The sequence below is a fragment of the Bos grunniens genome, chromosome 1 (genome assembly GCF_055505025.1).
Source record: "Bos grunniens cultivar Pamir isolate PY7600 chromosome 1, Bosgru_T2T1.0, whole genome shotgun sequence".
NCBI lineage: Eukaryota > Metazoa > Chordata > Mammalia > Artiodactyla > Bovidae > Bos > Bos grunniens.
In genome coordinates, this window is record NC_141165.1 from 154,379,734 (window position 1) to 154,397,555 (window position 17,822).

The 17,822-nt window shown below is 47.3% G+C and overlaps 1 protein-coding gene across 18 annotated transcripts in view; it reads left to right on the plus strand.

Annotated features, from left to right (window-relative positions):
* The first annotated feature begins 288 nt into the window (after positions 1-288).
* Positions 289-17,822, plus strand: part of EVA1C (eva-1 homolog C) — a 124,340-nt gene continuing 106,806 nt past the window's right edge. For 8 of the 18 annotated variants that reach the window (XM_086413498.1, XM_086413476.1, XM_086413518.1 and 5 more), the window contains exon 1: positions 1,306-1,925. In XM_086413498.1, the coding sequence (XP_086269624.1) occupies positions 1,766-1,925 (160 nt within the window). In that variant the 5' untranslated portion in view covers positions 1,306-1,765. Of the gene's footprint in view, positions 396-1,235; positions 1,926-17,822 lie in introns of those variants that run through there. The other 10 variants (XM_086413523.1, XM_086413469.1, XM_086413490.1 and 7 more) reach the window with 8 other exon arrangements.

The window sequence follows — 17,822 nt, forward strand, 5'->3', positions numbered from 1 at the left end:
TAACTCCCATCCAAACTAGATGGATCAATGGAATGCAAGGTACATGGAGGAAACTGAGTTTTGAGCAAAGGTCACTTACTGAATGGCTGCTAGGTGCTAGGCATCCTTACCCACCCCACCTCCCGCCCCCAGCCTCAGTTTCCCCAACCTTGAAAGTGCACAAGAATACTGAGGTTCAAGGATTATTGAGAAGGCTGAACGTTTTCATGTAGGCTTTAAAAATCCTGGTGCCTGGGTCCCACTAACACATGTTGATGGTTACATCTGCTGCGCTCCCCGCCCCACCCCAGACAGATGAGGAAATGACCGGAATCTTTCCTTCCCGAGCACAGAGTGGGACGCGATGACACCTAGCCCCGGGAGCCTTGCGGCCCACCTCTCAGAGGTTCCCGCAGGTAGGCTAGCGAGTTGCTCCGGGTTTCCTCTCCAGGCCTTCCCGGCACGCGGTGCGGCGCGTCTCCCCGCCCCGGGCAGTTGAGACCCGGGGGGCCCGCAGGGCGCCTGGGCCCGCCTTGGGCCTCATATCTACGTTTCCGCGTCAGGCCCGCAGCGAACTTGGCAGGCGCTCGCGCGGTGTTCGGGAACACTCTGTGCCGAGCGCGCTCCCGCCCGCCTCCCTCCCCGCCGGCCCGGGTGCCCCGCGCAGGTTTGGGTCCATGGACCCCCAGGTACGGCACCCGGCGCGCATCCACGGAGCCCCCGTGCCCTTGTCCTCGGTGTCCCCCGAGCCCGGGCGGTGCGAAAATCCGCTCCTCGCTCACTGGCAGGGCGTCCAAACGTAGGTTACCCCGCGCGTCATCGAGAGGTTCAGAAAGATGCTGTGGCCCCATTTTAAAACAAAGCCCGTTTATTAGCGTTCGGCCGCGGTCTGGGCCGGCCCAGCGTCAGATCCTGAGCGCGGCCGACTCCTAGTACCCACAGGAAAAGTAGGCAGCTAAAAGAAACCTGTTCTGGACCATGTGATCCGTTTGGAGCACAATGCCTCCCCTTTCCGCCCCCACCTCCGCGCCGCGACGGTTCCCGTCAGGGCTGCGTCAGCTTTGGCGATCGCCAAGGCTCCAGGGTCTTAGTCTCCTCTCCTGTGAAATGGGGATAACAGTGCGTGCTTGGTGACTCTGCACGTGGAGCGCGGCCGGTCGCCAAAGACGTCAGTGCTGCGGTCCCACACCTCCCGGACCCCACCTTCCGAGGCCCCCACCCCGGCCTCGGCCCCGCCCCGGGGCTCCCTGGCTCAGCGCGCGGCGCTGGCTCCAAAGTGCGTCACGGGCGCTCCTCCGGCGGCCAGGGCGAGGCTGGCACGGGGCCAGCGCGGGCCTGGCCGGGGGTGCCGGGCGGTCTCGGGCGGGGAGGGGACCCGGGGTGTGCAAGGCGCTCCAGTCGCGCGCTGTTGGGGGCGCCCTCCGCGGCGGGCAGCGCGCCAGGGCCCCGGCCTCCGGCAGCCTCGGGGGCGCGGAGGGGCTACACTTTCCCTTCGCCCCCCGCCCTCGTTTCCTCCTGCGCGTCCGCAGCAGAGATTTCCTCTCGGGGAAACTACGCGGATCCTTCCCGGGGCTCCTCGCCCCGCCCCAGGTCTCCGCCCCCCTCTTCGCTGGGGAGCCGGTGCTCGCCCGCGGCGGGGAGGAGGCGCTGGCAGCCTGGGCCGGGAGGTGGCAGGGGGCCGCGGAGACGTCGGCTACCGACTCGTCCTGCCATGTGACGCCGCTCTCCGTCCCGCGATCCCCCGTGCGCCCCGGGCCCGCGCCCGCGCTCCGTCGCGCGGCACATCATGCTGCTGCCGGGCCACGCGCGCCCACCGTCCTCCCCGCAACCCGCGCAGCATCCCGGCCTCCGCAGGCAGGTAGAGCCTCCGGGGCAGCTCCTGCGTCTGTTCTACTGCACCGTCCTGGTTTGCTCCAGAGAGATCGCGGCGCTCACGGACTTCTCCGGTAAGAAGCGACCTCCCTCGCTGAGCGCCCCCCGGCGCCGCGGGGCGCTAAGGTGAGCCCTCGGTTGGGGGCCGGCGCCCGAGGGGGCAAGGCCGGGTTGCTTGAAAGTTAGGGCGAGCTAGGAGCCCTAACTTTTTCTTGCCTGATGCGAACTCTTCGCATATAAGTAGCTGCATGTGGGATGCCGGCAGAGGGGGTCCCCCAAGAAAGAAGGGTGGGTAGAATTTGGAGTTTGTCTCCCGATGAGTTGACCTCGTCAGTATCCCAGGGTCAGGGACCAGACTCCGAAGGATGCGTATCGGTTTAAAGCACCTTGCGCTGAGTCCTGTGCACCGAGCTCAGCGCTGTTGGTACACGTGTTGTGGTCTACGTTGTACCTGGTTTGCTTTACGCGCAGTTTGGGTGTGCCCCAGCCGACCTCGCGGGTGCCCACGTAAGGAGACCAGTCCAGGAGACATTTGACAACAGACCTGAGGGAAACCCGGGAGTGGGGTGGTGGAAGGTCCGGTGGAAATGCCATGAGAGATGAGTAGAAGCTTGCAGTACAGACAGAGGAGACACAGGGGTAAGACTTTACCGCCAAAAGGCACCAGAGTTGGCCCCTTCCAGCCCCCGTCGCCTTAAAAAAAGAAAAGAATAAAGACTTCCCCTCCCAGTAACCGATGAGGCTTTTTTTTGGGGGGGGGGGGCGGGGACTGAGCCGATCTCAGATAGTTCTGGGGTTGTAGGTGGGGCACCACAAAGGGAGAGAGGTTTCTGAATTGATGGGGGCTAGAGGGACAGCATTCTTAAATTACCTTTGTGCTTGCTGAGAGTAACCAGACGTCCCTGCAAAGGTGGATCAGACCTGGGTCTCCGTCTGGCGAGGCTGGTGGCCCTTCACCCTTTCCTCGCCCCTGCCCAGCCCCGGAAGCAGCTCTGAGTCCCATCCTTTGCCTTCTCCCTCATCTCCTGTCAAGGCCAGGCTTCCCGCATCTCTGCCTTGAAGGTCTTTTGCGGTGTAATCACAGTCAACAAGGCTCCTTCCTCAGACCCAGTTTGTGCAATATGCTAGTACATGGCAAGGGACACTGGCAAACCAGAAGCTGAGTTGGGTTTCTAGTTTACTTACAGAGAATGTCATTGTTAGCTGAGAGCCCTCGGGTCAGAGGTTCTTTGCTTTGAATATTTAATATCAAGGCAGTGTTTCTACCTCGCAAAGGAAGCCAAGACATGCCTATTTGGCAAGGAAACTGAGGTCCTTAAGACCGAGGGTCAGAGCGCTGTGGTAAATGTGCTGGGAAAAAATGCTGAATTTCAAGTGCTATTGACTTTTTTTTTGTTGGTAATAGAACTTTCTTGGCTGCTAGAAAAGTTCTGTCTTTGCTGATTTAAGCTATGGAAAGCAATCTGAATTCAGCCACCGGCAGGCTGAGAATATTGTTGAGCAAAGAACAGAAAGCCAACAAGCCTTTCTACAGTGTGACGTCACTGTAACTGAACAAATATTGCTTTAGGTACCGTTGCAGTGTAACCATTAGATTGTTCTCACAGATTACAGGCACTTAGAGCTTGTTTCTTTAGTGAAGCGGTTGCAATCCTTGAAGCAGTCTATAGGTTACCACCCAAGTTTGGAACTGTCTGAAGGTAACAACTGTTTCAGAGGGTGAACTTGAGCTGTCAAACAGGGATGCTGTGAACTTGGATGTTTTCATACATATTTCTCTAAATGATTAAACGATAAAAGAAATTTTCTTGTGCTTTTAGTGGGAACCTAGATTCCAGGGTTTGAGACTCCCTGAGCCAATATTCGGTTGATGGTGACATTGCCAGGCAACCCCCATGTTTTCTCTGGTCAACCTTGCTCTTTAGAGATCTGAAGACCAGGGAGAAAGTGTCTGGGAGCCTTTTGGGGAGAAGAAAAGAAAAATAACCTCGTCTGAAATCACAGGCACACTCACGTTTAGATCTAAATTCTAGCTTGTATGGCTTTAGGGAAATATTAGAAAAGGCTCAGGGAGAAAGATAACGTCTTCCAAAATTGATTCATTTGACTTGAAACTTAATGAACCTTTAGGGACCCCCCCCAGCCACATGACATACACCATCCAAGAAAATTCCTAAGCTCCAAAGATGACAGTCTGAGGGTTCAGTTGAAAACTTCAGTTGACACAGTGGATCCTGGTCACGTGACTCCAACACATACACCCACATAGACACAGACACACACATCCCCCCCTCCTCAACTCGCACCTCTGTGGCCTCAAAGCCTGATTCCTGCCTTCCTGGGAAGAAGAAACCCTGTTCCTGAACTTAGAGGGGTGTGTAGAAACCAGTGCCTGGAAAGAGACAGTGGGCCCTCCCCTTCGGAGCCTGCAGCAATAGCTGAGCACTGGAGAAAAGCATTTGACGTCTTTGCTTGCTTGTTTTTCTAAACAAGGAAACATCAAAAATCCAGACAGATGGAGGGTGGAGGGAACTTGGGACCCTTTCAGCCTTCGTGAAGAAGGGGATGGAAGCAGGATGGTGAATCCAGGTGAAAGAAAGTGCTGAAATGAAAGGGGTCCTAGCCTTTGTCTGTACAGTATTGGGCCTCCTGGGAGATGAGCAGCACAGAGTTTTGGAAAGTTACTTAAGCCTTTCTCTTCTTTGCAACTCTTCCTTGAGCTTTTTTTTTTTTTCCCTGAGGCTGTCAGCTGGTGTAGTTTTCCTGGGTCATTGGTTTTTTTGCCCCGGGGATTCCAGCATCAGATCTCACTCTTAATAAGCCAGAGGCTGCATCAGGGCCTCCTCTCCTCCCCCTTCATGCTCGTGACTGGTGCTAATCACCTTCAAGCCTGCTAGGAAACAGGCTCCCTAAACACCCCCTTCCCTCTCCTCCCTAAAGACATTGAGATGCTGCCAGCGGCCACTGGAAGACTATCATCACTGCATTAAAAACACATCGTAGGAAGGCAAGAACAGTTCATGCAAAATTAGTGCCTCTGATCCTTAATCCCAAACTCAAATGCGCTTGGCTTTCGTCCATTTTCCTCTTTGGGATAGCGTTCTGTTCTTTTGACTGCATTCCCAACTTGAGAATTTAGCCAGAGAGGTCCAAACTGATCATTGATATATATATGTTTTTTCATATATAGAAATACAATGTCAGCATCATCTTTGTTCAAAGAACAAGGCAGGATGAGGGCAGAGCGGAGGGAGGGGTGCCATTTTGGTTCCAACGATTAAAAAGATCCTAAAGATCCTTTCTGCATGTGGTCTGGCTTTCAAGAGTGATGTTTTGGTGTGTCTCTGAACTTAGTATGCCCTGTCCCTCAGGTCTTATTCATTTTTTAAAAAATAATATTTACTTATTCGGCTGTGTCAGATCTTAGTTTTGGCACATGGGCTCCTTCGTTGTGGCGCTTGGACTCTTGAGTTATGGCATTTGGGCTTCGTTGACTCTCAGGTTGTGGCATATGGGTTTCATTGCTCTGAGACACGTGGGATCCTATCAGTAGTTCCCTGACCAGGGATTGAACCCTGCATTGCAAGGCAGATTCTTAACCACTGGACCACCAGGGACGTCCCATCTTGTTTCTTTATCTATATATTGTTGATGGTTTTATTCCCTGCAGAGAGCAGGTACGGTCTTCTCTCTCTGCTCTTTCCTTTTCTCCCTCTTCTGTTTTTTTTTTCTTTTTTTTCTTCTCAAAGATGCTCAAAGTGATTGATGGACTGATGAGGGAGGGAAGGAACGGATGGAAAATTAATCATGTTCCCACTTGGATTCCTAGAAAACTCCTGACTTTTGACAAAAAGAGTCATGATCATATGTTGACACATTTGGTTTTACCCTCGGGCATGGAATGGTAAATGTGGGAAATAGAAAGGAAGTGAGAAACAAGGAGAGTGTTTTAAGGCCTTCCTTGTTCCCAGACGTCCCCAGACCACAAAGAAAGGTCATTGCATGATCGAAGGGGGTCTCCAGGCTGGTGTCCTACCCTGCCTGCCTCCATCAGTAGCCCAAGTGGGCAAGACAAGATGTGGGGCTTGTTATCAGATCATTTGCAGCCTAGCAAATAAGCCTGACCCTAACTCCTTATTTCACTGGTCAAGAATTTCAGAATGTAAGACTTCCCTGGTTGTCCAATGGTTAGGAGTCCGCCTGCCAATGCAGGGAATGCAGGTTCGATTCTTGATCTGGGAAGATTCCACATGCTTTGGGGTAACTAAGCTCATGCACCACCAACTACTCAGCCTGTGCTCTAGAACCCTCCAGCTGCAAGTACTGAGACCTGCTTCCCTTAGAGCCTGTGCTCTGCAACAAGAGAAGCCATTGCAATGAGAAGTCCAAGCTCCGCAAATACAGAGTAACCCCTGCAACTAGAGAACGCCCACGAGCAACAGTGAAGACCCAGTGCAGCCAAATTAAAAAAAAAAAAAAAGAATTTCAGAAAATAGAAAAATGGTTGTTCCATTGGTTGGGATCCCTGGAGTGGGAACTCTGTCCTGATGGAGTGGTCCGTTTAGAAGAGGTTGAAGCTTCCTTTTATGCTTAGAGAAACAGTGGGTCTCAACCCTGGCTGACACACTAACATCCCTCAAGTCTAAACAAATATATGGATGCTCTAGCAGCAACCCAGGGCTTCTGATGAAATTCATCTGGGAGATCCAGGCATGGATCTCTTTTTCAAAGCCCCCAGGCAATTCTAGAGTGCAGCCAGAGTGGAAGACCACTGCTGCCCATGTCAGAGGGCAGGGATGAACCATGCACAGTTCATCCAGGGGTACATGGGTGTGACTGGGTCCCACTTCCCCCACCCCCTGCCCCACGGCTCATTGCCAGGGAGACCAGGATGTATGTTCCCTGCTCTCAGTCTGCCGCTGTGTCCCAGCACACAGGTATGCACAAACTTACACAGACGTGCAGGTCACACAGGTCTGCCTTTTATCATCCCTTGGTCATATCATACTTTAACTGGGATTGTCTTCACTTTCAAAACTTTGATGGAGCCAAAGGGCAGCTCGTCACCAAAGGAAAACAAAGCAGATGTCTAAAGGAGTTGTCCAGCTGTCATAGAAGAAGACGGATGAAAAGTAAGCATCTCAGAGCTCTAGCCTGTTTCCATGGAAAATAACTACATTCAAAAAGTGTTCTGACGGCTCTTTCTGTAGCCAAGAAGAGGAGTCTGGGCAGGCGAGTGGTCCCGTAATTGATGGCTTTGGTCTCCCAGGCGCTTTATTGGAAAAGGCAGCCTAGCAGTAGTTTCGAGGGAGGAAGAGAAAAGAAAGGAGTGAAAATTAGTTGAGCATGGTGTTATCTGACTTCATCCTCATAGCAACCTTCTGAGTTAAGTAGAAATCTCACTTTACCCAGCCTCAGAGGGCTTGGTTAACTTGCCAGAGACCCCCAGCTCGGAAGCAGAGGCATAGCCTAACACGGGCCCAGGGGTGGGGCCAGGCTGGAGGACTTGGCCCATGTGGGTGCTGAGTGGGGGGCAAAGCCAGAGAAAAATGCCTCAATTTGCCTGACCTTTTTAGATAGGTCTCCGTTTGGGTGAACTCCGGGAGCTGGTGATGGACAGGGCGGCCTGGCGTGCTGCGGTCCATGGGGTCACAGAGAGTCAGACACGACTGAGCGACTGAACTGAACTCAACTGGACTCATCATAGCGATTTCAATTGTCCTCTGAGTAGACTGACCTTTTCTCATTTCTTCCTTCAACATCTTCTCAACACTGTTGATCCACAGTAGGTGTGGGCACAAGGCAATCAGTGGGTATAGTAGAAAGATGTTAGAACTCCTTTTCTATTCATTTCTATCTTGAAAAAAGAAGCTCTGTCTTGCTTCTAATTAACATACAGATTGAGGGAGTTTCCTGGCAGTCCAGTGGTTAGGACTTGGCACTTTCGCTGCCGTGGCCTGGGTTCCATCCCTGGTCAGGGAAATAAGATCCTGCTAGCTATTCAGCATGTCTAACAAAACAAACAAAAAACATGCAACTTGACAGTACAACAGTTCATCATTTCTTTTTAAAATTTTATTTTATTGAAATATAGTTGATTCATTATACAATTTCTAAATGCAATATTAGAGATGTGTTCTCAAAATGTTTTTGCTGTTGGGGTTCATGATTTAAAAAATTTTTGAGACCACTAGTATTTTCAGCCATCCTGACAGCACTTGCAAAATTCTTGAAAAGGCACCACTTTGGGGGCAATAACATTGAAAAAGCAACTGCTCCCCTGTGGCCCAGCCCTATCACCTCCTTGCCCACCACGCCAGTTCCCACAACTGCCAGTAAAATTTAGAGGAAGAATGTAATAATCCAGTAATTATCTCGTTTCAAAAATCCATACTCTTGTCATTCAAGCTAAGTAATGAATGTGGATGCATAGGGTGAGGCACTCTGGATTTTCATGACACTTTAATGAGGCTAGTGTATCTGTATATTTCTAGAATGCACTAGCTTCCCTGGATAACATCCGTCCTAGAGTCACCTAGGTTTTAGCACTGGGAGGAGTCTCTCAGATGGGAGGGTGGCTGACCAGGTGATTCTAAACTGTTTTCTTTGAGCTTCTTTCTTTCCCCTTGGGTGCATGCTCAGTCGTGTCCAACTCTTTGCGACCCCATGGACTGCAGCCTACGAGGCTTCTCTGTCTATGGGATTTTGCAGGCAAGAATACTGGAGTGGGTTGCCATTTCCTCTTCCTGACCCAGGGATTGAACCTGTGTCTCCTGCATTGGCAGCCGGATTCTTTATCACTGAGCCACCCGGGAAGCCCCTCTTTCCCCTTGAGGGCTCTAATTCTGCTACTCCTTCCCTGGCCCTTATGTGTGCACTACCTCAGGTTAAACTCTGACCCAACATAAGGGGCAAATTCTTTACTTGGTTTTCTTAGCACAAGTAAGAGAAGTTAGCTAAAAATATTATAATGTATCAAATACATAAAGCACTTTATGCCACAGTGTTTTAAAAACTTCATGTTTATTAACCCGTTTAATCCGCACAACCCTATGAAGGAAATTTCTCTATAAGTTGAAGAAATAGTAGCCAGAGAGCGTATGTAACTTTTGGAGATTTGAATGCAGGCAGCTTCTCTAATACTAAAGCAAATCAATTATAAGTTGGTTAAAACAATGTCACTTCTTATGTTTATCTCTTAATATATCAGATCCAAATCTTTCCTAGGACTTACAGGTATTGTCCATTCTATGTTGCATCAAGAGATAGCACCATCCAGCTCCAAATAACTGATTATGAAATAGGGTATATAATTCATTTCTTGGAAATATGGTGGAACTGGTGTTCTGGAAGTATTTTCCCAACAAAACATCTAAAGCTGCTGAATAAAATATAGCAAACATCCTTTAAATGCTTGGGTGAGTGGAGAAACACAAGGAGTAGCCAGGGAACACAATGAAGAGAGACCAGAGAACTGAAGAAGTAGCTGGCTCTGACCCTGTGGCTACACTGGGGCCTTTGATGCATTTTATAGTCAGAATTTACTGGGTACATGAGGGCAAGAGACAAGGCATTAGACCAATGTCAAGTGAGGAATTGGAATAAAGATCTCCTTATAAGGCCAGGGCCTGGAAGGGCTAAACACTCATAAAAAGGTGCGTGAGAAACAAATCAGCATTCTTGCAAAGAAAGATGACAAGGGAACATCTCAGCTTGGGCTCAGGATTCAGTTCAGTTCAGTTCAGTCACTCAGTCATGTCCGACTCTTTGCAACCCCATGAATCACAGCACGCCAGGCCTCCCTGTCCATCACCAACTCCCGGAGTTTACTCAGACTCATGTCCATCAAGTCGGTGGTGCCATCCAGCCATCTCATCCTCTGTCATCCCCTTCTCCTCCTGCCCCAAATCCTTCCCAGCATCAGGGTCTTTTCTAGTGAGTCAACTCTTCGCATGAGGTGGCCAAAGTATTGGAGTTTCAGCTTTAGCATCAGTCCTTCCAATGAACATCCAGGACTAATCTCCTTTAGGATGAACTGGTTGGCTCTCCTTGCAGTCCAAGGGACTCTCAAGAGTCTTCTCCAATACCACAGTTCAAAAGCATCAATTCTTCATTGCTCAGCTTTCTTCACAGTCCAACTCTCACATCCATACATGACCACTGGAAAAACCATAGCCTTGACTAGACAGACCTTTGTTGGCAAAGTAATGTCTCTGCTTTTTAATATGCTATCTAGGTTGGTTATAACTTTCCTTCCAAGGAGTAAGTGTCTGTTAATTTCATGGCTGCAGTCACCATCTGCAGTGATTTTGGAGCCCCCCAAAATAAAGTCTGACACGGTTTCCACTGTTTCCCCATCTATTTCCCATGAAGTGATGGGACCAGATGCCATGATCTTAGTTTTCTGAATGTTAAGCTTTATGCCAACTTTTTCACTCTCCACTTTCACTTTCATCAAGAGGCTTTTTAATTCCTCTTCACTTTCTGCCATAAGGGTGGTGTCATCTGCATATCTGAGGTTCTTGACATTTCTCCTGGCAATCTTGATTCCAGCTTGTGCTTCTTCCAGCCCAGTGTTTCTCATGATGTACTCTGCATATAAGTTAAATAAGCAGGGTGACAATATACAGCATTGATGGACTCCTTTTCCTATTTGGAACCAGTCTGTTGTTCCATGTCCAGTTTTAACTGTTGCTTCCTGACCTGCATATAGATTTCTCAAGAGGCTCAGGGTTAGAGGAAAAAATAATCTTTGTTGAAACTATGTAACCACACACTTACCTTTGCAAGAATCTGGGGTTTGAATTCACATTGCCGTTACTAGGAAACCCAAGCTAAGAAACTCAAAAAGTTGCCCCAGGGTACCTGGAAAAAACCCACAAATATTCCCTGTATAGCAACATCAACGCAGGCCCCACAAGATTCTGGTAGATTAAATTCTGCTGATTGTGAACACACAGTCAAAAATGCACTGTATGAACAGCAGTCAGCAGCAAAACCACAGAGTGTTTAATAAATAAGAGGGAATATAAAACACAAAAAGAAATAAAAGAATCCAGAAGAAGAAGGAATGAAATGCTATCAAGAAAGGGCAGGCCTATTTTTTTTTATAGAGTCAAATATATCAACTAACATGAAAAAATATATTCACTGAGGTTCAAGGCTTGATGGATAGATTAAATGTAGTTGAAGAGAGAAATAGTGAACTGGGAAATAAAGCTAGGAAAATTATCCAGAATGCAGTAAAAGAGATAAAGACATGAAACGAAAACCTTATAAGACATGGAAAATGGAATGAAGATTCAACACACAGGTGACCAGTATTCTAGAAAGAGAGAATAGGAAAAACGAGGGAGAGACAACACTCAAAGTGATAATATCTTAGAGTCAATTTTGAAGAGTTGATGAATGATTCAGACTCAAGCATCCCAAGCAAAATAAATTTATGTCTATCATACTAAAACTACAAAATACTAAAACAAAGTGATGGTCTTAAAACAATCAGATGGAAAGTTTTTCATTTGGAAGGGCTTTGCCATGACAATGACAGTCAGAAACCAGTGAAATATTTTCCAGGTTCTGGGGAAAAAAACTGTCAGTGCAGAGCTATATAACCAGCTAAACTATCTGCAAGAGTGAGTGTGAAGTAAGGACATGTTTACCACTAATAAATCCTTACTGAAAGAACTACCAGAGGATATACTTCCTGAAGAACAGTAAGTCTAGAAAGAAGGCTTGTGGTATAAAAACATGACGAGCAAAGAAATGGTACAGCTTCTAATGCACTTTACCTATATTCTTTGCTCTTTCCTGCTTAGAGAGTGTCATCCCCTTGCCTTGAGATTTTCTCTAAGATGTCTTGTTCTTTCATCAGCTAAGATCAAGACGTAGCTTTTTGTCTTGTTGAACTTTTTGACCCAGTTGAACTCTTCCACTGACTTATGGCTTTTGACCTGAGTTACCCAAGACTTCTTCCCAGTGGGCCTCAGTTCCGTTGTGATTATATAATGGAAGGTCTGTCTGAAAGAACAGGAAATGTTCTCAAGCCTTTCGGGTCTCAGATGCTATGCTAAGTATCATATAGGCCTGCTCTAAAGAGTCAGTCTGTCCCGGGGAGGCTCCCTTCTCAGTGGTTTCATGGGCACTCGTCACAAAGCAGTTTGAGGGATGAAGAATAGATTTGGCCAGTTACGTTCTTCAAATGGTACCCAAACCACAGAGCTTGGAATTGAGGGATTAGTAGCATATCCATCCTATGGGGTCACAAAGAGTTGGACATGACTTAGCAACTGAATAATAACAATAACGAGCGTATCCATACACCTACCAGACAACACTGCCCGTGGGTTGATTTTCCATTTCCACACTTGCATTTCTGGACATCTGTATCCCTTGTTCACTCAGGCTCCTGATGTTGAATGTCTCCTGCATTAATTAGTTAGGGAATGAAGTGAAGTGATGATTGGGGTTACTCTCAACCTGAGAGCCTAGTTTTCCACAAACACACAGAACCAGGCCACATTAAAATTCAAAACTCAGGCCACTGAATCTGAAATGTATGTTTGCAAACCGTCTGATTTCATGTCTGCCTCAGATGTCCCACGAATACAAATCACCTCATTTGGAGTTGGAAGAGCAGGGAGGAAGAAACCTAAGAAAGATCTCCAAAACAAATCTTTAATTCGGATGAGGATAATAGAATGTAATCCCGTTTCAAGTCTGTCAGCATTCCTTTGATGATTACAAATGAGTCCCTTTTCCCCTGCAATGTGGGGGAATAATCTGGATAAAATAACCCTTTTTGTCTGCAAGGGCCCAAGCGATGCATACTCGTGACAGCTTTCAGAGTAGTGTTTCAGAGCCTGAGAAGGGCGCTCTGCTACCAAGACCTTCCCTTTTTTCTCTTGACTTAGAAGATTTTTCACTCTTTTCATGTTTGGCGGCTTCCAAAGTTCTCAGGCTTAGAAATCATAAATCAATCATAGTACTGTACTCTGGAACGAGAGAGACATGGGTCAGGGAGCCCTTTCTGTTCTCTGTTTGTTCACTGGGAGACAGGTGGGGATGAGAACGCATGATCTTATCTAGAAGGCTAATTTGTACAGCTTTTGAGGGATATGCTTAAGGGAGTGTATAAGATTAGACTCTCCTTTCTATTAAAAAAAGATGTACACTGTCCCAAGTTCAGGCTCACATGCCTTTTTTGTTCATGTGATGGTAAAATTAAGGGACAGTTGTTTTTAAACACCTTCCTCTGTTTTGTGAGGCTAAACATATCTCCCAAGGCTAACCATACCACATGCTTTGTGAATAAGTCAGACTGGATGTAAAGCCATCCTGAGGCTGTCCAATCCACAGCCTCAGGATGGAAAGGGGTCTCCGAGGCCCCAATGCTGCAGGACCTGCAGTGTGGAGTCAGCCCTGCAGGCTGTGAATTCTACAGAACAGAGCCTGTGGCCTTCCGTGTTTTCACTTCTTTAAAGCTCACTTTAAGTGTGAAGGACTCTTTCTTTTTTAAAACAAAGGGCCCCAAGATTTTTTTCCCCCAGGGTTATGTGTAAATAGCGTTATGGGTCCCTAAGCCATAAACTAGCACTTTGAGGAAAAAGGCCTGCTTTTGTCTCGGACTTCTGTGTTTCTCTCTGGCTGATCAAGGCGGGTTGTTAGGGCTTGTCAGTCTTCACCAAAGATTCCACATGGTCCTTAGAGTAGATAGCTATCTTCACTCAATGCAAATTTTGCTTGTTCTAACACTGAGTCTAAACCAGTGATTCTCAATATTACGCTTAACAAAAGAAGACAAAGACAAATGCTATGTATTACTTATATGTGGAGTTGAAAAATTAATACAACTGAATATGTATACAGGACAGAAATGGACTCATAGACATATAAGCTAGTGGTTACCAAAGTTCAGAGAGGAGATGAGAGGGATAGATTAGGGACATGGATTAACAGATACAAACTACTATACATAAAATAGATAAGCAGCAAGCATTTACTCTGTAATAATGGGAATTATGGGCTTCCCTGGTGGCTCAGACGGTAAAGTGTCTGCCTGCAGTGCGGGAGACCTGGGTTCGATCCCTGGGTTGGGAAGATCCCCTGGAGAAGGAAATGGCAACCCACTCCAGTACTCTTGCCTGGAAAATTCCATGGACTGAGGAGCCTGGTGGGCTACAGTGGGCTGCAGTCCATGGGGCCACCAAGAGTCAGACATGACTGAACATGCACATGTGCACGCATGCACACACTCACTGGGAAATATACCCATTATCTTGTAATAACCTGTAATGGATTATATCTGCAAAAACACGGAATCACTGTGCTGCACATCTGAAACTAACACAACCTTGTACATCAACTATGTTTCAATAAGCAATAAAATCATAAAATAAACCAATGATTCTCAACCCAGAAAAAATCTGTTCCCTGAGGAATATTTGACAATGTCTGGAGGCAATTGAATTTGTTACAACTAGGGGTGCTATTCAGAGAAGGCAATGGCAGCCCACTCCAGTACTCTTGCCTGGAAAATCCCATGGGTGGAGGAGCCTGGTAGGCTGCAGTCCATGGGGTCGCAAAAAGTCGGCCACGACTGAGCGACTTGACTTTCACTTTTCACTTTCATGCATTGGAGAAGGAAATGGCAGCCCACTCCAGTGTTCTTGCCTGGAGAATCCCGGGGATGGGGGAGCGTGGTTGGCTGCATCTATGGGGTCGCACAGAGTCGGACACGACTGAAGCGACTTAGCAGCAGCAGGGGTGCTATTGGCAGCTAGTGAGTAGCAGCCAGGGATGCTGCTAAACCACCTACAGTGCAGGGCGCGGCCCCCACAGCAGGGAGTGACCTGGTCCTCACGCTGAGGCTGAGGAATACTGGGCCGGACCAGCCGACATGCCATGGTTTTATTTCCTACATGTTTGGAATCTCAAGAAGGTGTGACATATTTTTAAACACTGAAGTTGAGTGTGGAAAACCTAGAGACAGCTCCACGACGCTCTTCTCAGGGCCAGCTTGCCTTACACAACCACCCAAAACTCTCAGTTCCTCAAAGCCAAGGACATGGCAATCCAGGCACAGCTGTGTGTCCTCACACTCCCGCCGAGGGGACTTATATTCATGTTCCTTCCACCCTCACCTCCTTACAGAACTTGCCTGTGCTGAAAAATTGATGCTTTCAAATTGTGGTGCTGGAGAAGACTCCTGAGAGTCCCTTGGACAGCAAAGAGATCAAACCAGTCAATCCTAAAGGAAGTCAGTCCTGAATATTTACTGGAAGGACTGATGCTGAAGCTGCAGTACTTTGGCCACCTGATATGAACAGTCAACTCACTGGAAAACACCCTGATGCTGGGAAAGATTGAGGGCAGGAAGAGAAGGGGGTGACAGAGGATGAGATGGTTGGGTGGCATCATCAACTCAATGGAAATGAGTTTGAGCAAACAGGGAGACAGTGGAGGACAGGGAAGCCTGGCGTGTTGCAGTCCATGGGATCACAAAAAGCTGAACATGACTTAGTGACTAAACAACAACTGGCCTTTTTGTCCTCCTTATTTCAAGCTCAAATACTCACCATCATTAACGTCAATCTAAAATACCCCTCTAGATGGAGAGGTGTTGAGACTTGAAGTCAGTTGCTCGCTCACAGTGCAAGGATGTCTTTGCAACACTTCTCAATTATTTCACAACATCAGCAAGGCAGTTGTGGGCATGGGGTGGGCGGGGGAGCAATTTGATTTTTAAAAGGAAGACAGCAAGTCTTGAAAACCATGAGCAGATTTGGTTCCTCCCACTGCCTTCCCCTACTTTCCTCCTTCTCTGATCCTGTTTCTGTTCCTCTTGCACCTTCTCTGACCCCCGCCCCCACCTTTGCACCCACAGACAGCAAGCACATAGATGAGCTGATATTTCTATGCAAGGTCATGTCCTCTTCTATGTATTGTTGTTGTTCAGTCACCAAGTTGTGTCCAACTCTTTGTGACCCATGGACTGCAGCACGCCAGGCCTGTCTGTCCTTCACCATCTCTTGGAGTTTGCCCAAGTTCACGTCCATTGAATCGGTGGAGGAGGGAATGGCAAACCACTCCAGTATTCTTGCCATGAGAACGCCTTCTCTGTACTGCATGTTATATAAAGACTTTCGTTCAAAGATGGATCTGAGAGTGTTGATTGCACGGGTGAATCATCTAGCGCTACTTCAGGGCGAACCTGTCCACTCTTCTGTGCGGAATGTCATCACCTTATCAGGCCACATTTGCAGTTTCAGTGGTTGTGGGACTTACCGAACCCACACTGAGTAGGAGAATCAAGCGGATTCCTCTGAAATGATAACTACCCACCTCTGCCCAGGGGCCACCGGCCCAGAGGACAGCTACCCATGTCAGAGCTTGCGTTGCTGTCACCCTTCTTTCAAACAGGTTGCAGCTCTAATTAAAATATTTCTTTCCTTCTGCCAAACGCAGAGAAAATATAGCATTGTTTCCAAAAGAGCGGGCAGGGGCACCGGCGGGAATGGGTGTGCAGTATTTGTACAGTTTCGTGACTCAGTACATCTGAATCTCCAAGCATTTTAAGAGCTTTGTCCAAAAAAAAAGGTCTATTGTGTGCCTCTTGGCACTGAAGAAAATAGCAGGCCTGTCAGAACTTTGTTTCAGATTTAATTTTAAAGTGGGTGATGTAAGAATGTTGTCCAACAGGAGGGCTTCGCTCCTTTTTCTCATTTCTGCCCATTTTGGTGTGAGAGAACTTGAGTTCTCTGAATCCATTCATATTAAGAAATCAAAGCCTCTTCCCTTGAAATCGTTTTAATGAAAAGGCATCACATTGCAAAGCAAATACAGTATATCTCTAAAATGCATATGACTTCTTAGAATAAAAGTAAAATTATATTTGACTATATTTGTTATTTTCCTCTATGTGCACGCTTCAGTCATGCCCAACTCTTTGCGACCCCATGGACTGTAACCCACCAGGCTCCTCTGACCAAAGGATTCTCCAGGCAAGAATACTGGAGTGGGTTGCCACGCCCTCCTTCAGGGGATCTTCTTGACCCAGGGATCGAACCTAAGTCTTCTGCTGCTCCCGCTTTGGCAGCTAGATTCTTTACCACTGAGCCACTGGGGAAGCCTTATGTGTGTATATATAGACACATATACAGAGCGTCTTCCTACATTATCTTCTCTCTTTTTTTAATACACTTAAAAAAATTATTTTTTCATTTTTAATTGAAATATAGCTGATTTACAACATTTCAGGTATACAGCAAAATGATTCATATATATATATATACACATAAATATATTCTTTTTCAGATTCTTTTCCATTACAGGTTATTACAAGACACTGAGTATAGTTCCCTGTAGTAAGTCCTTACTGTTTATCTCTTTTATATATAGTAGTGTGTATCTGTTAATCTCAAACTCCCAATTTATCCCTCTCTTCTCCTTTCCCCCTTTGGTAACCATAGGTTTATTCTGTATGTCTGTGAGTCTCTGTTTTATCAGTACACATTTGAAAATGTAGACATAGAGACGTTACTGATTTTCCCAAATGCTCCTTGCACTTGGTATGTACTCTTGCACTTGGTATGTACCATGCTCATCATCAGTCGTGGGTACAAATGTAAAAATAAGCAGAAAAGGGGCTTCTTTAGTGAGCTAGTGGTGGAGAATCTGCCTGCCAATGCAGGTGACAGGGTTTCAATCCCTGGTCTTGGAAGATCCCACATGCCGCAGAAAACTGGGCCTGTGTGCCACAGCTGTTGAGCCTGTGCTCTAGAGCCCGGGAGCCACAACTACTGAACCTATGTGCCACAACCACCAAAGCCTGAGTGCCCTGGAGCCTGCGTTCTGCAACCAGAGAAGCCACCGAAATAAGAAGCAAACACATTGCAATAGCAGTGAAGACCCAGCACAGCCAAAGATAAATAAATAAATAAAATTATTTTTAAAATAAGCAGAAAAAAGCT